The sequence below is a fragment of the Stegostoma tigrinum genome, chromosome 12 (assembly GCF_030684315.1).
Source record: "Stegostoma tigrinum isolate sSteTig4 chromosome 12, sSteTig4.hap1, whole genome shotgun sequence".
Classification (NCBI taxonomy): Eukaryota; Metazoa; Chordata; class Chondrichthyes; order Orectolobiformes; family Stegostomatidae; genus Stegostoma; species Stegostoma tigrinum.
The window spans coordinates 905630-929722 of NC_081365.1; the positions used below are offsets into that span (position 1 = coordinate 905630).

General features: G+C 42.8%; 1 protein-coding gene across 2 annotated transcripts; it reads right to left on the reverse strand.

Moving 5' to 3' along the window:
* Window positions 1-1723: 1723 nt before the first annotated feature.
* Window positions 1724-24093, reverse strand: sik1 (salt-inducible kinase 1). 2 transcript variants are annotated; one of them, XM_059650066.1, is made up of 13 exons: window positions 23834-24093; window positions 23619-23735; window positions 18349-18412; window positions 17907-18068; window positions 12973-13097; window positions 12755-12878; window positions 12406-12611; window positions 11471-11623; window positions 9918-10146; window positions 5017-5274; window positions 4758-4921; window positions 4573-4655; window positions 1724-4103 (listed from the first exon to the last, which is right to left on the reverse strand). In XM_059650066.1, exons 1-13 carry the CDS (start codon window positions 23975-23977, stop codon window positions 3716-3718), a joined length of 2217 nt encoding a protein of 738 aa, XP_059506049.1. In that variant the 5' UTR covers window positions 23978-24093; the 3' UTR covers window positions 1724-3715. The 2 variants fall into 2 exon arrangements, with proteins under 2 accessions (XP_059506049.1, XP_059506050.1); XM_059650067.1 differs by having other exon boundaries at window positions 23830-23891.

The following is a 24093-nucleotide window of genomic DNA, read 5'->3' on the forward strand; positions in this document are numbered from 1 at the left end:
GGTACAGACAAAAACCTTTTAGTATCAAAAGGCATCACGTGTCAGCGTAAGCTAGGTGGGCTGAAGATCCATTTCCAATGCTGTACTGTCCTTTGTTTTTTGAGATTTTCCTGCAGTTGATACAACGGAGAATGATTTTTTTTCAGTAATTTCACAGGGCAGTTAAGAATTAACCCTGTTGCTGTGGTTTTGGAGTGACACCTGGACCAGACCAGAAAGGGACGGCAGATTACCTTCCCAAAGAGCATTAATGACCAGACATGTTTTTATCACAATTGAGAATAGCTTCATGGTCATTATTAGAACATTTAATTTTAGATTTTGAAGAGATTCCAGGAGTGTATCATTACAGGTTAACTAAGTTGTTCTAAGGTATAAGTTGCCTACAAAATGGAAAAAAGTGTTTTCAGTCATTTGATTCAATAAAAAATTTTAAATGTGAAATGTTGATGTGCTATTCTATAAGCTACTTATCAGATGTTCAAATTGCTTTTTAAAATTAATTAGCCTAATTAAGATTTCCAATTTTGCACTAGAATTCCTCAAAAAGGGATCAGTGCTGAGCACTCCTACCTCACAATGCCCAGGGACCAAAGTTCCATTCTACCATCAAGCGACCGTCTGGGTGGAGTTTGCGCATTCTCCCTATGTTGGTGCCGGTTTCCTACAGGTGCTGTGGTTTCCTCCTGCAGTGCAAAGATGTGCAGGTTAGGTGGGTTAGCCATGGGAAATGCAGGATTTATAGGGAGAGGGTAGGGGGCTGGGTTTGGGTGGGATGCTCTTCAGAGAGTTAGTTTGGACTTTATGGGCCAAATGTCAGGATTCTAGGAAGAACACAATAGGAATAGGATTAGCCTACCCAACCACTTAATAAAATTATGGCTGATATGATTATGGTCTGAACTCGACTTTCCTGCCTACTCTAACCAGCTAAGGCAAGGCTTGAGGGACATAGAAAGACTCTTATCTGAAAAGGAACAATGTGTTTATGAGATAGTAGGAACTGCCGATGCTGGAGAATCTGAGATAAAATGGCGTGAAGCTGGACGAACACAGCAGGCCAGGCAGCATTAGAGGAGTAGGGAAGCTGACGTTTCGGGCCTTGACCCAAACCATCAGCTTTCCTGCTCCTCTGATGTTTCTTGGTCTGCTGTGTTCATCCAGCTTCACAGCGTTTTATCTCAATATATGTGTTTATGGTGAGAAGGTGGAAGAATGGAAAATACTTCATTCTGAGAGAGAGAGAGAGAGAGAGAGAGAGAGAGAGAGAGAGAGAGAGAGAGAGAGAGAGAAAACAGACAGACAGAGATACACACATGTATATGTACATACAATGACAGACAGACAGACAGACAGACAGACAGACAGACAGACAGACAGACAATCACGTTACTAAAAGAAACAAAATGAAATGTTTTCAGAAGTTCATCTGAGTGTGATAAGCTGGTAATGATTTACATCAGTTTGTGGATGGTTTCTGGGCTTCAGTTGTCAGTGTTCAAACAGTGTCAAGTTGAGTGAGACTAGGGAATGAAGCAGACATGGGCATGAGGTTGGTATAAACCTGCACTTTCATGCATCGAGAGCAGGCAGCATTACACAGAATGATGGAATATGAACTTGGAAACCAGTTTTATTTGTTTAAAAATCAATAAATAAATGCATAAATAAATTGAAACATCTAAATATTAATCAGTTTGACAAAACCAATAATAATGCATTGAGTGAAGTTGATCAAGCAGTACAGATTCTACCATTCCCTAAAATTCAAACCTACACGATCCAATCACACTGTAGCAAATTCAAATTCGATTTTCTTGTATGGGGTGTGAGTGTCACTGGCAGGCAATGCCCATTGTTAGTTTCCCACTAACTGATCAACGGCTGAGAGCCAGTCAACCACATTGCTGTCGATCAAGAGTCATGTGTAGGCCAGACCAAATAAGGATAGCAGCTTTCCTTCCCTAAATTAGATGGATTTTTACAATCAACAAAGCTTACAGGGTCATCAATAGGTTGGTCTTTAATTCCAGATTTTTGTTGAACTCAAATATCATGATTTTCCATGGTGGGGTTTAAATACCTCTGCCAAGAGCATTAGCCTGGGTCTCCAGTTTACAAACCCAGTGAAAATACACCCCTGAATATTTTACAGTGCAATTTCACTGTGGACCTGAATGAGAATAAATACATGTTTGTCAGAGGCATGTCGTAGAGAGGATACTATAAACCATAAAGAAAACTTTGATGGAGGCAGCATTCAGTGTGGATATTAGGAGGTCAAAAGAAATAAATTCCAGTCCAGTTACAACAAAACCTCTGAACTTAGACAATGACAGATGCACAGCAGCTTAGTCCTTCAGTTTTAACCTCTAAAGGCAAATTTGCAGTATCTGCAGGGTTGCCACCTCTATGTCTTCAGTAAAAGGTTCTACTTTTTTTGTCATACTGTATTGAGAAATTAGATTAATGTGTAAGTCAGTTTGCTAAAAGGTCACTGATATGAGTGTTATGACTATCATCACAATGGTTGCCTAACCCATTGGCATACACACCTGTAAGAAAGTGTAACAATGATCAGTGACTAAAATACAGGGTAGCCAAATACTGAGGAAGGCTCAAATTAATCTGAACTTGGAAGAAATAGGATTTTTAAAACACGCTGTAAAATCCTGGTAATTAGTGAATTAACTCAGGAATTCTGTTAAAAAAGTATGACAACTTTTAATAATATTTTAGTACTTTACTCATACTTAAATAAGATACTACAAAGTTGTTCATTTTCCTTTACAATGGGTGCAAACTGGAACAGGTTATTGCACAGTCCCTAAAGTGGATTCATTCCTATTTGGACCCAGATATTAATTTTTTAAAATCATATGATCAGCAGAATTCCAATCTTTTCTGGATTCTTTACACCAAAATATTTCCTGATCCCAGGGTAATCATTGGAAATTCAAACACCAGTACACAGCCAGTGAACAATGCAGGAATACAAGGAGGAGTTTTTCTTTTGCAGCCAGCAGAATTTCCCAGTTGCAAACAGAATACTAAAATCCCAAAAATCTTATAACTGATGGTGATCAATGTATCCAGAAATGTAGCAGTTTCCCCTCCTGAAGGGTGGATTCCTGGTTGGATTGAGATATGCAGGGTTGTGCCAGCACACTATTCAATCCCAGCAGATTGCAATAAGTGGGTCCAATCACCAGTAATAGCTTCGAGTAATTTTTGAGGTAATTCTGGCCACTGAATCACTTCAACAATTGACAATGCAGAGACACTCTCGACATTCAATAATGACTTCCTCCAACAGGCCTGAGTTTACTTTTGGTGTGAATTAATAATTAAAGTGACTTATGCCTCAATTGTAGCTTATAATGCTTTTTTTAAAATCAACCTATTCAGAAATGTTAAGATACACCTCTGGAGCAACTGGAACTTGAACCCAAGCCTCCTGGACCAAAGGTAGGGACACTCCCACTGTGCCACAAGAACCTCCAATTGCAGCTTATAACAATGAAGAAGGGATGGAGTGGAACCATCCTTTGGTTATTGGGCTTTTCCAGGCATGGAAATATTTCCAAAATAATTTTAAAAAGCGGGAGAATTGATGCCATTGATTGGGTTTTGTCACTTGCGGTTAATTATCAGAATATCACAGATCGATGGTTTTATTGCTTCAGAGGTTTCAGCGTTCATGGAGTCCAGCAGGTTAATTCACCAACACAATTTGGTCAAGTTGTGTTCTTGTCAGATCCTCCATTTCACAGTCTATTCCCAGTCCCTCACTTTGCTTTTGTGATGAGAACAGGGTTTGATGGAAGAACGTGGAGAAGGTGGGGTGTAAATCCATGGGGCTGGTGCTGAGAGGAGCCTGCATCAGGTTCACACCCAGTAAACAGTGCAGCTGTGACTGGGCTGTGCAGACAGCTGCCTCAGTGTCTGTTTGTGTGAAGTCTGACAGAAAGGGCGTTAAATGAGGAGCAGGTTTAAAATCATGTGCTACTTCCATCACACTCTGGAGCACAGGTGTCTTCATAGATTCAGGCTCTGCAAAGCATTTAGGGTGGCAACTGTTCAGGCATCTCAGCTGCAGCATTCTGCAAAATAGGAAATGAGGAGTTAGGGAGATGATCTGGAATGTTTTATGATCCCTCTCCAGCCTTTTACTCTCAGACCAACAGAAGTTAGAAATCTGAATCCAAACCTATTCCTGTTGAATGCTAAAAGTTACCCTTCCACACAGACATGTTTTGTATATTTAGACAATGATCATCAGGCTATTACTGTGATGTAAAGTGAGACTGTAGTATGAAATGAAAACCTTCAGGATAATTTCTACAATTGTTGGCAATTTTTTCTTTAATTTCCCACAACTGACTGTGAGGCATTTCCTGCACATTTTCTAAATTCCCAAACATGTCTAGATTTAACTCTTAGATAAAACAATGTTTGGACAGTGACCTCTGTCTAATTGATTGCCTTTATATAAGTGAAAGTTATGCCATTAATTTCTGGTCTAAAATAAATTGATGAGAAAACTTCCCATGGCCTTTGATGGAAACTCACTTTTGTTGGTGCAAAACGTTGTCCAATAGATTGCTGCCTTCTGTTGAGATCCTGAGGACAGGATTTGGCAAAATGTTCTCAACCTGAGTGACAAACACAGTTACATCAGTAACAATCACAGCTGCTGTCTGTATAGTGTTGTGATGCAAAGATTAGATAAATTGTTGGACTGGTTTGAGATTGACCTGCTGTTGGTTGCCACGAGGGTGCTGCTGAGCTGCTCGATTCCGTGAGCCGGAGCAGGATGGAGACCTCCAGATATGTCGAGTGATTCCAGTGATTTTGTTAAGCCCAAAGAATCCTCTTGCTCTGGTGCTTTTACGCAGCTGCTGTCGGAAAGGTTTCAAACCTGGATAATAACCAACAGAATTCAGTATCATCCTAAATTAACCGGCTTCGCTGCAGAGTCGCTTTCCACAGAGGAGTCACAGTTGTGAGATTTACCTGCAGTTAGTGAGGTGTCAGAGGCTCTTCGTCCTTCCTGGAAAGTGAGTGGCAGCTGAGTGTCACAGATTCCAGCTCCATGTTCCTGTGGCTGCAGTATTGGAGTTGCAGAAGTGGTGTACACAAATTGTGGAGCCATTGCCTCATCTGTGAACCTCATGATGTTTGGGGAGTGGAATCCATCATCAGATGAGGTCATTAGACAGCTATTGGAATATGCATCATCTGGTTTCCTGGCTTGTGAGGAGATTGCTGTACCTGTGGAAAATGAAATTTGGGTACGGTATTCAGAAAAGCTCGGCAAATTCAAGATTTTGGTGAAGAGGAAATACCTCTTTACACAATGGGGTAATTACTAAAATCAGTGTTCACAAGAGTTAGCCAATTACCATTTTCAAAGTTTGTGTGGGAGGCAGTGGGATTGTGGTGTGTTTTGGAGGTCAGAGAGAGAATCGCTCCATGTGTACGTTTGAAATCAACCCCAGTGTTTGCGTCAAGCCCCTTCAGAAGTCTCTTTGTCTTGGTGAGATCACTTCTCAATCTTTTAAATACCAGAGAATACAGACCCAATTTACTCAGCCTCCTGTCACATGACTATCATTTCAACCAAAGGGGCCATTCCAGGGAACCTTTGCTGCGCTGCCTTCTTTTATAAATCTGAGAATCAAAGCTTTCAACAGAATCCCAAGTGTGGTCTCACCAAAACCCTGTACAATTGTACCAAGATTTCCTTATTCTTGTACTTCAATCCCATTGCAATAAAGGCTGATACGCATTTGCCTTCCTAAGTGCTTGTTGTACGGGCATGGTAACTTCTTGCACTCCTGGTACGTGTTGCATCCTTCTATTTGTCACAAATATACCAATAGTACAACAATTAGTGAAAGAAAGGCAGACTATGTATAAGGAGGTGATGGCCTAGTGGTTTTATTGCTGGACTGTTAATCAATACACCCAGGTAATGTTCTAGGGACCCAGGTCTGAATCTTGCCATGCCAGGTGGAATTTGAATCCAATAAAAATCTGAAATTAAGGGTTTAATAATAATCATCAATCCATTGTCAATTGTCAGAAAAACGCACCTGGTTCACTAATGTGCTTTAACGATGGAAACTACTTACCTGGTCTGACCTACATGTGACTCCAGACCCACAGCAATGTGGTTGACTCTGAACTGCCCTCTGGGCAATTAGGAACAGGTGATAAATACTGCCTAGCCAGTGACACCCTTATCCCGTGAATAAATTTTAAACAAAAGGTGAAAGTAACTAGTAAGCTATATAGACATGTTTGATCTGTAGAACTGCTACAGCATCCTCTCTAACATTAATGAGATTATAAGTTATACTTCATCTTCTAGATGATAGTGACAGACAAGACACATTCCATTAAAAGTGCATGAAGATCACAACAGTATACCAAAGTCCCTTTAACTCTGTGGAGATGTGGCACAGTGGTAACGGTATTAGACTAGTAATTCAGAACTTGGACAAATGCTATGGGAGGAAGCAGGTGACATCTAATCAAATAATTCTTGAATTGAATGCTGATCTCCATAACAGTAATCATGAAGCCTTTGTTAACTGTTGTCTGGTTCACTCACATCCTTTAAAGGAAGAAATCTATCACCCTTATCTAACGTGACCTACATGTGACTCCAGACACATAGCAAAGTCCACTGAGTTCACAGGCAGTTAGGGATGGACAAACACACACTCACATTCCCTGAAAGAATATGGAAACAAAACAGTTTAAAAACTTTATCAGTGATAATGGGAACTGCAGATGCTGGAGATTCCAAGATAATAAAATGTGAGGCTGGATGAACACAGCAGGCCAAGCAGCATCTCAGGAGCACAAAAGCTGACGTTTCGGTCCTAGACCCTTCATCAGAGAGGGGGATGGGGAGAGGGAACTGGAATAAATAGGGAGAGAGGGGGAGGCGGACCGAAGATGGAGAGTAAAGAAGATAGGTGGAGAGAGTATAGGTGGGGAGGTAGGGAGGGGATAGGTCAGTCCAGGGAAGACGGACAGGTCAAGGAGGTGGGATGAGGTTAGTAGGTAGCGGGGGGTGCAGCTTGGGGTGGGAGCAAGGGATGGGTGAGAGGAAGAACAGGTTAGGGAGGCAGAGACAGGTTGGACTGGTTTTGGGATGCAGTGGGTGGGGGGGAAGAGCTGGGCTGGTTGTGTGGTGCAGTGGGGGGAGGGGACGAACTGGGCTGGTTGAGGGATGCAGTAGGGGAAGGGGAGATTTTGAAACTGGTGAAGTCCACATTGATACCATATGGCTGCAGGGTTCCCAGGCGGAATATGAGTTGCTGTTCCTGCAACCTTTGGGTGGCATCATTGTGGCAGTACAGGAGGCCCATGATGGACATGTCATCAAGAGAATGGGAGGGGGAGTGGAAATGGTTTGCGACTGGGAGGTGCAGTTGTTTTTTGCGAACTGAGCGGAGGTGTTCTGCAAAGCGGTCCCCAAGCCTCCGCTTGGTTTCCCCAATGTAGAGGAAGCCGCACCGGGTACAGTGGATGCAGTATACCACATTGGCAGATGTGCAGGTGAACCTCTGCTTGATGTGGAATGTCATCTTGGGGCCTGGGATGGGGGTGAGGGAGGAGGTGTGGGGACAAGTGTAGCATTTCCTGCAGTTGCAGGGGAAGGTGCCGGGTGCCGCAGGAAATGCTACACTTGTCCCCACAGGGTTGCAGGAACAGCAACTCATATTCCGCCTGGGAACCCTGCAGCCATATGGTATCAATGTGGACTTCACCAGTTTCAAAATCTCCCCTTCCCCTACTGCATCCCTCAACCAGCCCAGTTCATCCCCTCCCCCCACTGCACCACACAACCAGCCCAGCTCTTCCCCCCCACCCACTGCATCCCAAAACCAGTCCAACCTGTCTCTGCCTCCCTAACCGGTTCTTCCTCTCACCCATCCCTTCCTCCCACCCCAAGCCGCACCCCCCGCTACCTACTAACCTCATCCCACCTCCTTGACCTGTCCGTCTTCCCTGGACTGACCTATCCCCTCCCTACCTCCCCACCTACACTCTCTCCACCTATCTTCTTTACTCTCCATCTTCGGTCCGCCTCCCCCTCTCTCCCTATTTATTCCAGTTCCCTCCCCCCATCCCCCTCTCTGATGAAGGGTCTAGGCCCGAAACGTCAGCTTTTGTGCTCCTGAGATGCTGCTTGGCCTGCTGTGTTCATCCAGCCTCACATTTTATTATCTTAAAAACTTTATGCCTTTCAAAGAATATTCTGTTTGTGTGTATATACTACCCTCCCCCCCAAACTTCCTTACAATCCACTTTACAGTGCAATCCACCTGCCATATTGTTGTCCACTCACTGAAATGTGAACCTGTGAAAATATCTGTAGAAGGAAGTCTGAGGAGCAGTGTTTGAATTAGCACAAGAATCATTTCAGCAGGTTCTGTGAACAGGAAGCATTGAAATGCTTTCCTAGTCTTTCCCTCTGCCCATAACACCCATGTCATTTTTCCTGTCTGTGCGTGTGTGTAAGGGGAAGTTGATAAGGGATTAGAATTTTAATTATTAGAGTAACATGTTGGCAATTCATAATTGCTCACCTGTAGCTACAGTTCGTTTTCTTGTACTAAAAGTAATTCTTGCTTCGAACAGAAACTTGTTCTGTGCTGTTAACCTGTGCCTGAATTCTGTGTACTTTTAAAAGTCTTTAAATATTTGTAATGACTCTGGGAATAGTGAGACTTGATTTCCAGTGTGTTAACCCAGTGAGGGTAACATTTCAACTGTAAACTGCTGAGGCTCCATCATTGATCCTTGCAGCAGTCCACTTATTCTCACCCTGCCAACCAGAGTATGTCCCATTTATGGCCACCGGCTACTTCCTTTCTATTAATCAATGACAATTATTTATCCATCCATTATTCATGCTCATATTATCCCAACTTCATGAGCCCTTATCTTACCTATCTTGGTCAAACATGATTTTCTTATCAAAGTACATTGTTAATATTTCTGTAATAATATATTCTTGTTCTTTCCTGATGATTGATGTCAGACCAACATAGTTTCCTCTCTTGGTCATTTCATGAGTGGCAATGTTTGTTGGGAGTTACATTTGCCTACTTGCAATCTGCTGAGATCATTCCAGGATCTAAGGAATTTTGGAAAATCATAGTCAACACATCTACTATTTCTGGAGTTCTCTCCTTTAGAATGCTGGGGATGTTGGCTGTCTCATACTGTGAATTTGTCAGAATTTAGTCTACTGAAGTTTTTGTAAAACTTTTTCTCTGCTGGCATTAATTACCTTCATTTCCTCTCTTTTCAGCACTCAGATCACCCTCTAGTTTTGGTACCTATCTAGTGTCTTCTGCTGTGGTAGACTATTCACTTTCATAGACTCTGAGTAATGTTCCCTGTTGTGTGGACTTCTGGAGTCTCTATATGGCAGCAGCTTCTGGAAGAAGCAGTCATTCATTGGTATATGACTGATATGCATGGAGCTTCCCAGTAGCTATGCAGTTTAGAAGGAAGATTGACTTTGACCCCACCTGATACCATAGCTCCCTCTTGAACTGCTGCATGCAGGAATCACCACCATAGGAAAAGCTCAGGACTGGTATAGTCTAGACTGCATCATCTGCTGCACCTGGTGTCCAATGTTCTAAAATTCAGCACCCTGCTCCCCAATGCTCCCAGACCTTCCTCCACTGTTACTGGAACCTCACAGCTCCCAGCTAGTGTTTCTAGACGCTGGATCTCCCTCAAAACATTGCGATTCTGAGACAGTCTAACCTGTCGCCCAGCTCTATCCATTCTCCAGGTGAGAGTAGTCTCAGGCCATTGAAATACAGTGATTCACACTCAGGGTCTGACTGAAGCTACATTATATTTTAATGAAAACTTACAGGGAGCAGCCTCGTTGTTCAAATGAGCTGACACACCAGCCACTGTGTGTCGCCGGTTTGCACTGCTGAGAGTGAGCAGTGGGATCTGGATTTTCTCCATTATATTTTCCTCTAGATCCTGTTCCTGTCTTGCCTCTTCGCTGATAGTGGTTTCCAGCAAGGTGCTGCGAGATATTGAACGATTCCTGATCAGGACATTGACAGATGCATCCACTTGTAGAAGCACTGGCTGTTTCACCAATTAATGGAAAATAAAAGAAAAAACAGTAAATTTCTTTTGTGAAATAAGTTGCTCAATAAAAACTAAAACAAAACACTAAATGGAGCAACAGATTCTCCAGAATTCAACATCCAAGTTAGTTTCAAAAACTTCATTTTATATTTTATTTAATAATTTTATTATTCTCAGATACTTAACAACATTCAATAGCTTCACCAATTAAATTGCATTCTTGATGACATGTTTTTAGCATTGTTGGTTAGCCCAGCATTTATTGCCCATTCCTAACTGGCCAAAAACCAGTTAAGAGTTAACTACATTGCTGAGGGTCTGGAGTCAAATGTAGGCCAGAGATTTCCATCTCTGAAGGACATTCATGAACCAGATAGGTTTTTACAACAATCAACATGGTTACATGGACACCATGAGGCTGTTTTTTTTTTAAAGCAAATCTAAATGTCACCGTCTGTGGTGGTGAGATTTGAACATATGTCTTCAGATCATTAGCCAGGATTGTGAATTACTAATCCAGTCACATTACTAATACACCATCACCTCTCTACAAAGAGCAAGCAACATCATGTTCCAGACCATTGTGAAGTGTGGGAGAGTCTGATTTGTGTCAGATGAGTTATCAATTTCACAGGATTGACCTCTCAATATATGTAAAGGTTACTGTCTCGTAAAAGAATGCAGTAACCACATGAAGAATTCATAGCAACTCTCAATGAAGTGTGTAGAGGGACTTCCACAGAAACTGAATGTGAAGTTCAGACTAGTTAGTATAATTTCTGAAAGGTGCTCACTCCTTTAGCATTTACACTTTAGAAAGTAACAGTAGCTGCCATCCAAAACACACTTCAGTTTCTATGAAACACAATCCGTTGCCATTCAATACTTTTACGAGGAAAGGCTGAGGAACTTGAGGCTGTTTTCGTTAGAGAGAAGAAGGTTGAGAGGTGACTTAATTAAGACATATAAAATAATCAGAGTGTTAGATAGGGTGGATAGGGAGAGCCTTTTTCCTAGGATGGTGATGGCGAGCACGAGGGGGCATAGCTTTAAATTGAGGAGTGAAAGATATAGGACAGATGTCAGAGGTAGTTTCTTTACTCGGTGAGTAGTAAGGGAATGGAACGCTTTGCCTGCAACGGTAGTAGATTCGCCAACTTTAGGTACATTTAAGTCGTCATTGGACAAGCATATGGACGTACATGGAATAGTGTAGGTTAGATGGGCTTGAGATCGGTATGACAGGTCGGCACAACATCGAGGGCCGAAGGGCCTGTACTGTGCTGTAATGTTCTATAATACTAAACCATTTATAACTCACCTCAGTTTGAAAGGGTTCAGAGGCTGCTCTGGGCACTTGATATTGTGCTGAAGACTGATAGTTCATTGCCTGATTACTTCTGTGTTCTTTAACTCTTTCAAGAAGAAGGTAGTAGATTGCAGAAAAGTGGTTGTAACTGCTGTTTTGTAATGACTGTAAAATTAAAATTAATAGATGTGTTGAAATGAGCCATCAGGAAAATTCAAAATTGCAGCATCTCATCAGATAACTTGAGATTTAGAATTATGATCACTTGTACTCAATAGTCAACTCTAGAAGTATGCCACAAGTATGCCAAAAATTACAGAAAACAATTTAAATAGCGAGTTTTGAGAAAATTTGTAGCACAGGTTGAGTTTCTGGATGTGAGTTTGCTCGCTGAGCTGGAAGGTTAGTTTTCAGACGTTTCGTCACCATTGTAGGTAACATCATCAGTGAGGCTCCGATGAACGTCACTGGAGGCTCACTGATGTTACCTAGAATGGTGACGAAACGTCTGAAAACTAACCTTCCAGCTCAGCGAGCAAACTCACATCCAGAAACAATTTAAATATTTCTACTTTAACTTTTATCATTAAAGGAAAAGGTTTTTGATTTCAATTTATAATTGATTACAATTTCCATTTGTCTCCTTCATTTGTGGATACATGGATATAAACATAAAGCCCTAAATATCCCCTCACAATAAATCATGGGTTCAAGATGCTGCTACCACATCTACTACTTTACCTCAGACAACACAGTGTGGAGCTGTTTGAACACAGCAGGCCAAGCGGCATCAGAGGAGCAGGAAAGCTGACATTTTGGGCCTAGACCCTTCTTCAGATATTTCCTGCTCCTCTGATGCTGCTTAGCCTGCTGTGTTCATCCAGCTCCACACCTTGTTATCTCAGATTTTCCAGCATCGGCAGCTCCTACCATCTCTATTACTTTACCTCAATGGTCTTCTGTTTGTCAACACCAAGGCTGTGCATGAGGCTAAGGACCTGCTGGTTGTAATTGCCAAGGTTTGAGTTGTAGTCTTTGAGTGTGTAAATTGGCGGTTTCTGTGTCAACATCCAACGGTGCTGTTTAATCTGCGAGACTGTAATCCTCTTCAAAGGATCCACTATTAACATGCGTCGGATTAAATTTTCACAGTCTGTTGGAGCAAATAATCAGGATTATACTCAAACTGAACATAAAGTTCACATCACTGGAGAGCTATTTGTTTGTAATAATCCGATGCATATTAAAAACAAAGGAAATGCTGAATAATGATGAATACTTAGAAACTAAACGTACCTTCAGATAAGAAGAATGGGATTCGGAAACGACCTTCTATCACCCTCTGCCTGAGGACTGGTAATGTTGGTCCATCAAATGGCAGGGATCCACAAACTAGAACATACAGGACCACACCCAAGCTCTATTGGAACAAACAAAATGCCTGTCATTTCTTCATGCGCATTAGAACTAAAGATGTCTCAAGTCTGTGAGCAAATTTCTTTCACTTTACCTACCCAGATATCAATGTGAGGACCTTCATACTCTTTCCCTTCAAAGACTTCTGGTGCTGCGTAGGGTGGGCTTCCACACCAGGTAGATAATGACTCACCTTGTTTGTAAAAATTTCCAAAACCAAAATCTGTAAAAGAAGAAGCGAATTACTCACCCAATAAACAAAAACCTGCTGAGTTCTCAAGAACATCACTCAGAACTTTTACAAACCATGACTTAACTCCAGTTTTAATCCATTACATCTACCATCTTGAAGGAGATGGACAACAAATGCATGAAGTAACATCAACTACAAGTTCCCCTCTAAGCTACACAGTGGTTGGAAATAGTGTAGATTTAGAGTTTTTGTCAGTGAGACTCAATGGGCAAAAGGGCCTCCTCTGTACAGTATGACTCTATGATTATGATTGAAGTAGAAACAATTTTCAGAGTTAAGGGGAAACGCATGATTGTTACGGTACTGCACATAAGGCTACTTAACAAAATAAGAACCCATGGTGTTGGAGGTAGTATACTAGCATAGACAGAGAGTTGGCTAACTAATCAAGGACAGAGAGCTGGGTTAAGGGGGCATTTTCAGGATGGAAACCTGTAATTTGTGGACTGTGCTGGGGCCACAATTATTCACAATATATAATAATGACTTAGATGAGGAAAGTGAATGTACTATATCCAAGTTTCCATAAGACACAAAAATAGATGAGAAGGCAGGTAGTGAGAATCCTCACCTATCAATCTCTAATAGGTAGTGTCCACATTCAGCAGGTAACTAAAACTCTACAAAATACAGGTCAGACCACAGCTGAAATACCTTAAATAGTTTTAGTCCCTTCAAGGGAAACAATAAGTTGGTATCAGAGGCAGTTCACTTGACTGATCCCAGGTGTAGAAGAACTGTCTTATGAGGAGACATTGAGTTGGTTGGGCCTGTACTCATTGGAATTTAGCAGAATGACAGGCAACCTCATTGAAACATACAAAATTCTTTTTGTTACAGTTCCCCATTTAAGGGATAATTTGGCTCTTTGAATGAGCATTACAACAACATTCATGACATGACGTCGAACTCTTGTTACGCCATCTTCGCTCGTTTCTTTGGACAACAATCCTCTTCCCGCCCCACAGACCCCTCTGCCCAGTTCCGACACTCTCCCTCCACCTGGACTCCTCCCTCTGTTCATTGAGAACTGTCAATGTGATATTAGTCACCTCAATTTCTCTGCTTCACCACCTCCCCCCACCCAACCTCAACAAATCCAACCCATTTCCCATCGAACTGACTGCATTCTATGCACTTAGGTCTAACCCTGACTTTGTCACCAAGCCTGCTGATAAGGGTGGTGCTGTTGTAGTCTGGCATAGTGATCTCTACAGTGAAGAGGCTGAGAGCCAAACCTTAGATAACCCCTCATATCTCCTCCAGACCATGACCCCACCATGGCATATCAGGCCACTGTATCAATTACAATCACTGACCTCATTTCATCTGGTGATCTCCCCCCGACACTGCTTCCAAGCTAATAGTCCCTCAGCCCTGCAATGCTCACTTCTACCTGCTGCCAAAAATCCACAAACAGGATGTCCAGGTAGAACCATTGTTTCAGGCTGCTCAGGCCCCACAGAACTCATCTCTTCCTACCTTGACTCAGTCTTCTCCCCCCGGTCCAATCCCTACCCACATTCATCCATGATTCATCTGATGCTTTACACCAGTTGCAAACCTTCCAGTTTGCAGATTCCAGCCGCTTCCTCTTTACCATGGATGTGCAATCCCTTTATACATCCATTCCCCACCAGGAGGGTCTTAGGGTTCTCTGCTTCTTCCTGGAGCAAAGACTTGAAACGCCCCACCAACCACCACCCTCCTCCGCTTGGCTGTTCTCGTCCTCACCCTCAACAACTTCTCTTTCAACTCCTCTCATTTCCTTCAGGTCAGAGGGGTGGCCATGGGTACCCGCATGGGCCCTAGTTATGCCTGTCTCTTCATGAGGTACACAGAAGATTCCTTGTTCCAGTCCTAACCCAGTCCAGACCCACAACTCTTTCTCCAATATATTGATGATATCATCAGTGCTGCTTCCCTCTCTCATCCAGAATTGGAAAAGTTCATCGATTTCACTTCTAATTTCCACCGTGCCCTATCTCTGACTCCTCCCTTCCCTTCCTCAACATTTCTGTTTCCATTTCCGTGGATAGACTGGCCACTAATGTCCATTACAAACCCACCGACTCCCACAGCTACTTGGGCAATACATCCTCACACCCCACTTCCGGTAAAGACTCCATCCCATTCTCTCAGTTCCTCCATCTCTATTGCATATGTTCAGGTGAGGCCAACTTCGACAAGGGAGCCTTCAAAATGTTCACATTCTTCCTCAACTAAGGATTCCCCAGCTCCGTTGTCGAAAGGGCCCTCAATCGGGTTCGACCCATCTCCTGCACTTCTCTTCCCTCCCACAACAGCGATAGGGTTCCCCTTGTCCTCACCTACCATCCCACCAGCATCCACATCCAGAAGATCATCAGAAGCCATTTCCATCACCTCATGTTCCCCTCCCCTCCCTTGTCCGCCTTCCGCAGGGACCTTTCCCTCCAGGGCACTCTGGTCCACACTTCCATCACCACCCCCCAAACCGCGCTCCCCACTACAGGCCTACAGCGCCTTCCCTGTAACCAAAGATGCAACACCGGCCCATTTACCTCCCACCTCCCCAGTATCCCAGGGCCCAAACATACCTTCCAGGTGAAGCAACACTTCACCTGCACTTCCCAGAATCTAGTCTACTGCATTTGCTGCTCACAATATGGTCTCCTCTACATTGGGGAAACGAAGCATAGACATAATGTACATTCTGCTCACAACAAAGACCCTGAACTACCTGTTGCCTGCCTCTTCAATGCACCACCCTGCTCCCCGGCCAACATCTGTGTCTCTGGCTCGCTACAGTGTTCAGTGAAGCTCAATGCAAGCTGGAGGAACAACACCACATTTTCCGCTTGGGGACCCTACAGCCCTCTGGACTCAACATTGAATTCAATAACTTCAGGGCCTAAACTCTCCCATGTCCAAGCCCCCTCCCCCATACACCTGGCCTTGTTATCACACAGCCGGCCATTACACATTACCTATTGTGAGACACTAACAGTTCCCTTTTACAGCTATTCACCCTCCCAGCCGGATCATTATCATTTCCTTTGTCTATCCAACTGCGCTTCTCTCTCCTCAGGCTCCATCCTTTACCCAATCATTTACTCCCTACCCCACCCGCCTCCCTATTTTCTGCATATAAACCAACGTTTTTCCAGCCGCCATCCGTTCTTTAGGAAGGGTCACTGGATCTGAAACATTAACTCTGATTTTTTCCTCACAGATGCTGCCAGACCTGCTGAGCTTTTCCGGTACTTGTCGTTTATGACTTGGAGCTGCTGCCATAACCCCACTAGATAGATGTTGAAGCAAAGTGAGGCCTTTCAGCCTATTGTCTTTGAGGACTAGTTCTTTAAAAGTTACTTGCTTTGTTCTATTGGTTTCAAAAACAGTGTAAATTGTCTCTTTTGATGGTAAGTGAGCACCACGGAGCTAATGTGCACAAGTACCCCTGCAAAAAAGTGCTTTAGCTTCATTTAAAAGTTATTGTGGAAGTTATAGCACCCTTTTCAGTCAGGAGTTATCATTCGTTAAATTCCATTTGATTTTATTTCCTGTTTTTTTTTGTTGGTCATCAAAATAGTATAGAAATATCTTGGTGTTGATGTGTTTGATTGGGAGTGCTGCAGAGCTGCCCAGGTCGATGTTACTGTTGGTTAAGCAGGCGTTTGACCTGCTTTTCTGATGAAGGGTCTAGGCCCGAAACGTCAGCTTTTGTCCTCCTGAGATGCTGCTTGGCCTGCTGTGTTCATCCAGCTTCACATTTTATTATCTCAGATTCTCCAGCGTCTGCAGTTCCCGTTATCTGATACAATTGCCCCTCTTCTGCAGCGGTATTTACACCCAGGACACCTTGGAGAGGGAGCATGTAGTGCCCAATGGTTCATGAGGTGTTCTGTGACAGTGCCTTTTAAGATTTTGCTTTTACAACTGCGCCTCTTTAAAGGGGTCGTCAACATGTCAACTTGGCTAATTCAGTTTTGAAGAAAGCACTGAAAATCTTACATTTGATCTGTTCACGATGCTGCCAGACCTGCTGGAATTCTCCAGAAATTTCTCTTTGTTTCTCCAGCACTTTCTGTTTTTATTCACATTTCCAGAATCTTCAGCCTTTTGCTTTTACTAGATTTGTTTGGTTAATTGATTTTCAGTAAAGCTGATACATGCAAGTAGGCCTACTATCCAGGGAAAGATTAATGTTTTCGTTTGTGTTTCACAATGTGTCTCGAATTCTTGTAACACATTCAATCCTGACTTGCAGCCAGATCGCTGTTCCCTCACTGTAACTCCCATCCCTACATCACCGCCAGCTGATGAGCTGCAGTGGTACAAGAAGTCTCCTCACCATCACCTTCATAAGAATCATCTGAGATTGAACTTGGCCAGAGAGGGCCACACCCCATGAACAAATTAAAGGAAAAACCCTGCACCCTCAAACTCTGGCCATACCACACGCTCCACTGATGCTGCATTTCCGAATGCCCTCCAGCATCCCTGAACTGATCCCTCTGTAGTGACTGCCTTGATTTTACTGGGATCATTTAGGGGAGCTTGTTTACAGTTTGGTAAAGTCCGTAATGATAATGAGCAGCAGAGCTAGGAGCATCTTTCACCTGCTTTTACTGCAGTCAAGAATGCAGGCTTGGAAGCAGCTGGTCCTCATGTGAGTGCAACAGAACAGAATACTGAAAGGGGAAAGAGAATATTGGAGAAATGCTTCAACATATTCATTGTTCTCACATCAATGTGACAGAAAACAGCACTGAGAGTGATAGAAAAACCTCTTACCTGCAATCTTAATATTCATGTTATCATCAAGCAGCAGATTCTCACTCTTTAAATCTCGGTGAACGATATGATGATTGTGACAATATTCCACAGCCATCAGGATCTGCCAGAATTTGGCACAGGCTTCACTCTCACTTAACGGGCCGTTTGCAGACAGATAATCTGTAGAATACGTAAAATGTGATCACTGTTGATGGTAATCTGTAGATTACAAATTTGTGGTTATGGCTGGTGGTGATCTGTAGATTACATAATGTATGGTTACTGCTACTGATAATCTATAGATTACAGATAATGTGGTTATTTCTGGAGATAATCTGTAAATTATGTGGTTACTGTTATTGGTAATCTATGGATTACAAAGGATGTGACCTTTCAGAGCAAACAGGAATCAGCATTCATTTTTGTCAAAAATACTTGCAAAGAGGAATGGCAAACTCACCAAACATTTCACCATTCTGTGCAAACTCTGTCACAATATACAACATGTCCTTTGTTTCCATAACCTTTGGGATCAAAGACAGAATATTGTCAAAGATCTTATAATTTAAATGTTTAAATGTACTACATTTCTCAGTTTAGCTTTGTTCATACATTAAACTGAGTTCTAACTCAAGAAAACTCTTAAAAAGAACACAGAGTGGATCAAGATGAATCAGTGATCCTGACACATGGGCAGTCAGTGAAACAAGCTGGCTGTTAGGACTGGTCTCCTTTGTAAACATCTTTATGAAGCCATGAAAAATCACCATGTGGCAATATTAATGCAGTTTCAGATTAAGTCAAATCAGATTAGAAGGGGTGAATATTAGGCTCAGAAATTGGATGGGTTACTCCCCACATGCATTTATTAGTGTGACGATATCAAGTTTCCACCCCAATGTCAGTAAGATTGTCTGTAACAATATGCAAGTAGAACGAGTTGTCTAATTATAAGTTATTAAAAGGCCGATCGTTTGCAATTTTACATTGCCTGCTAGATTTTTTGGGCACTGGATCTAAAAAGGTTTGGGAGGATTTTATACCAGTTAAAACAAGGCAGCACAAGGATAGCAGATCAAGCCTCCACCAAGAACATGGTTTAATGTATCAGCAGATTCTGCTGGGGAAGGTTCTTTTAATCAATTTATACACCTTCAAAATTATTGACAAAGATTGATTCTGAAAGTGGGAGAATTTACAATTGTAGACAAGAATTACATCAAGTCTGCATGCTGTACCAGCCTGCAATGCCAACTCTCAGAACCCTCACACCATGAAGTTATGTATATGATAACGTAAATGTACCCATAACAAAAATCCAACATGATATTACCTATAAAATTAATTCAAAGTCACAAGAGTTTACTATGGTGTGCTATTTACATTTAGACATCAGAACATGGCTCTGATGTTGGCTACATTGTTGCTTACAACTGAGTGGATTACCAGACCATTTTAGACATCATTTAAGAGTCAGCCACGTTACCATGGCCTCTCCTCATTTGCTGTGAAGGGTGCGGTGAGGGAGGGGTGAAGGACAGAGATGGGATATAACAGACATACATCTATTATTTGGCCTCCTGCACCTGACCAAAAATATCATTTTTACCCCATAGTGTGGGAAAGGAAAGTCAAAATGACATGAATGGAAGAAGTTCCAAAATTAGAACTGGAACATTTTAATATAGAACAAATCTTACTCTGTAGCTAACTCTGTGCTGCCCCTGTTGTGACAGTGTTTGATAGAGACCGTGCAGAGAGAGCTTTACTCTGTATCTAATCTGATGCTGTACCTGAACTTGGAGCATTTGATGGGGACCTGTGTAGAGAGGGGTTTTATTTTCAGCTTAAAAGAGTAAATGGAGTTTTACTCTAACTGTGCTGTCCCAGTCCTGGGGACTGCTTGTTGGAGACAGTATAGAACAAACTTTACCCTGTGCCTAACCCCGTGCTGTCTCTGTCCTGGGAGTGTTTGATGGGGACATTGTAGAGAAAACTTTATTCTGTATGTGACACTTCATTGTACCTGTGCTTGATGGAACTAGATGGTGGGAAATTTACTCTGTCTAAGCCAGTCCTGTACCTGCCTCGTGGTTACATCTGAAAAATGTCCCAGGGTAACATACAAGAGTAGTGAAATTAAGCAAGTTAACAGGAAAAAAAAACTACATCTCTCATACAATTGTTTGATTTTGAAATTTGAACGAAAATTGAATTTATCTACAAAGACTTCTTTGTCAATCAACAATTTATAATGAATACATTCCCCTAAGTTAGTTATAAATGAATAACATACACTCAAATATTTTAAACACAACATAATAGCAGCTGACTGCTTTAGTAATAATACTGCTCCAAATACGTCAGAGAAAAGAGCAATTACCAAGAACTGTAAAAGAGCAGTGCTGTTCCAGGAAATGACAAGCTCAAGCAAGTCAGTGGAGCATGACGTACTGAACACTGGGCCCAGCGCCAGATGATCAGGCAACGTCACAACTTAGCTCAGAAGGAGAAAAGCTGCTGTTCAATTATTTCTTTTGGCCCAGTGACAAAGGAGACTGGCACTTGAGTGAGAATAATTCATGAGGAAAGGTCACCTAGAACCTCCTGAACATCGCAGCAACTTGATGGATTATCAAAGTTGCATTTCAAACCTAGTCCCAGTTTCTAGATATGGGCAGCTTTTCTACCTGTCAGGCAAGACGGGAGAGGAAAGGTCTGATGGTAGCTCTCGCTGCCTGACAGTTAAATACAGGCAACTGAATTTTGCAAAGGATTTTAACTGAAGGGAATAAAGTCCTTGAGCTGAGATGCAGCAATATCAGATCTGAAAATGGAACTTACTTCTTTCTATAAAGAAAACCGCAAGAAGTAAAATTTACAACTGAAAAATTGATATTCAGTCTGGGCTCACTAAAATCAAAAGCAACATTTCACTTCTTAAACTGGGGACAATTTTTTTCTGCTAATCTTGACTGATGTGAATTTTATATTAGGTACTCCCTGCATAAGAAACATTAATTAGAATTGCCTTGGTCAAAGTCTAATTCCATGTGCCTCTGATCCCGACATAATCATGAGAAAAAAACACAAACTAATCCCACTGTCCCACTCTGTCCTGATAACCCCATATCAATTCTAATCTTCTTGCCCCACCATCCCCCATAACCCTGCATCAATACCAAACTGATCCCACTCTCCCAATAACCCTGTATCATTCCAAAACTTGCTGTTTCTATATTTGCCGTGTACCAATTATCAAACTAATCTCACTCCCCCGCTGTTGCCTGATAGCTCTGTATCAATCCCAATCTAATCCACTGCTCTGTGCTCTTTCCATACCTTTATCAATTCCAAGTTAATCCAAATGCTTTCATCTCTTCAAACAGCCCTAGGACAGTCCTAACCTAATCCCATTGCCTTGCTTTCTCCTGATATCCCTGTATCAATTTCAAACTAATGCCACTGTCCCCTTTCTTCCCAAAATGATGTCAATCCCAAACTAATCCTCCTGTTGTGCTTTCTCCCAAAAGCCCTGTATCAATTCCAAAACTAATCCCACTGCCCTGAACTCACCCCAAAATCCAGTATCAATCCAAAATTGATCCCATTGTTCCATTCTCTCCCCAAAATCTTTTATCTATCCCAAATTAATTCCACTGCCCTGCTATCTCCCCAAAGTATCAAGCTCAAAACTAATCCCACTGCCTCATGCTCTTTTCACTGTCTCTGTCAATCCTCTGATTCGAATATTCACTCCCAAATTCTCTACTTTCTTTCAAAGATCTTTACTTATTGACCAAGGAGGTTTCTGATCAATAGACCAGGCAGGAAAATGAACAGAATGTAGCATCTTATGAAAATTTTCTTCTTATGGGCTTAAATTTCTTATTTGTTAACATTTATATTTTTTGTGGAATTAGTTCTGACCAAAAGAAGGCAAACTTTACAACTTAATAACTGTCATGGTCATAATTACTAGCTTCATTTTCTGTACTGATTTCAGGTAGATTACACCAGTTGTCAGTGTGGGATTTGAACCAAGTCCCCACAGCATTAGCCTAGGCCTCGGGACCTGTTAACTGGGTTCCTACTAGTCCCCAACAGTGAGGATTTACACAAAGTGAGCACATTAAGTACTCTAACCTTGCTCTGAGCTTTTAAGCATATCTGACTGTTGTTAAGACTGTTGTCTAGAACATAGAACATAGAACAGTACAGCACAGAACAGGCCCTTCAGCCCACAATGTTGTGCCGACCATTGATCCTCATGTATGCACCCTCAAATTTCTGTGACCATATGCATGTCCAGCAGTCTCTTAAATGACCCCAATGACCTTGCTTCCACAACTGCTGCTGGCAACGCATTCCATGCTCTCACAACTCTCTGCGTAAAGAACCTGCCTCTGACATCCCCTCTATACTTTCCACCAACCAGCTTAAAACTATGACCCCCTCGTGCTAGCCATTTCTGCCCTGGGAAATAGTCTCTGGCTATCAACTCTATCCATGCCTCTCATTATCTTGTATACACTCAATTAGGTCCCCTCTCCTCCTCCTTTTCTCCAATGAAAAGAGACCGAGCTCAGTCAACCTCTCTTCATAAGATAAGCCCTCCAGTCCAGGCAGCATCCTGGTAAACCTCCTCTGAACCCTCTCCAAAGCATCCACATCTTTCCTATAATAGGGCGCCCAGAACTGGACGCAGTATTCCAAGTGCGGTCTAACCAAAGTTTTATAGAGCTGCAACAAGATCTCACGACTCTTAAACTCAATCCCCCTGTTAATGAAAGCCAAAACACCATATGCTTTCTTAACAACCCTGTCCACTTGGGTGGCCATTTTAAGGGATCTATGTATCTGCACACCAAGATCCCTCTGTTCCTCCACGCTTCTCATTACCACATACTATTTACATGCCTGTAGGAGATTTTTTGGTTCTCTTTCATGTTAACTGCCATCCTATATTCATATTCTATCTTTGTCAGTTCGCGCTTGAAGATAACATGGAACATGTACATACATCATGTCTCTCTTGTCATCCAGGGAGCTCTGGGTTTGCTTCCCCTACTTCTGATTCTTGGAAGTTTAAGTATCCGGACAGGAGCCAGGCTACAGCACAGAGCTGACACAGCTCTTCCTGAAGAATGTTTGCTTGGCTGACTGGAGGGAAACAAAGACGAGTTCCCCACAGGTTCGTGTCGGGAGCACTTCCCTGGTTATTAGATATGAGTGACCTGGTGCTGGTTATTCGGAAGAAAAATTCCAAGTTTGCAAATGATGTGAATCTTGAAAATGCCAGAATAGTAAGAGACTAAAGACAGGGGACAACAGATTCTCCGTAAGTTTCCGACAGTGATAAATTAGTTGATAAACGTTAACAGAATTTTGGTAATTATGAATTAGAGCAAAAGTTGGTAAAAACAGAATGCAACAAGAAAACGATAAACCAAATATAGTGCTAGATCCGAAAGGCACTGCCTGAACGCTGGGAACGTTTGCTGAGTGCCCATTCTGAAGTGGAATGCTCAATTTTCCCATGTCCCAGGAGAAAACCACTTTAACGTGAGGTTCATCAGCAGCGTTAACCCTGCGATGGACACTCAGCTATCGGTCCGCCTGGTCCGTTTGCAAGGACCTGATTTTAGAGTGAGCTGCAAATGAAGCGTGGGGTCCGTGCGAGCCCCCTGTCCGTGTGTCCCTGTTCCACCCCCAGGCCGCACACAGTACCTGATAGAGTTTAATGATGTGCGGGTGGTTTAGCAGCTTCATGATTTGTACTTCGCGGTAAATCTTTTCCAAATTACCGGGGTCCAGCCGAGTCTTGTCGATGATTTTAATTGCGACCTGGAGGGAGAGGAGGGTGGACTCAGTCAGTTTTAGAACAATTGCAGGCGTCCCGGGGCCAGGCCGTGTGTGACAGCGGGGAGAGAGCACTTACTCACCCGGCTCCTAGTCACTCGGTGCCTCGCCAGCTTCACCACCGCGAAGTTCCCTTTGCCCAGGGTCTTCTCGATCTCATAGAAACCCACCCGGAGGGGCCGCCTCTGGGGCAGGCCCGGCACCTTTCGGCAATCGGTCATCACCATCACCGGGCCGGGTCTCCCGCTCGATCAGCCGGGCTGGACCGTGCCTGCTCCCGCTGCTGCTGCCGGGGCTCTGGAGGCTCGGAGCCGGGATCCCGCTTCCTGGGGCATCCCCCCAT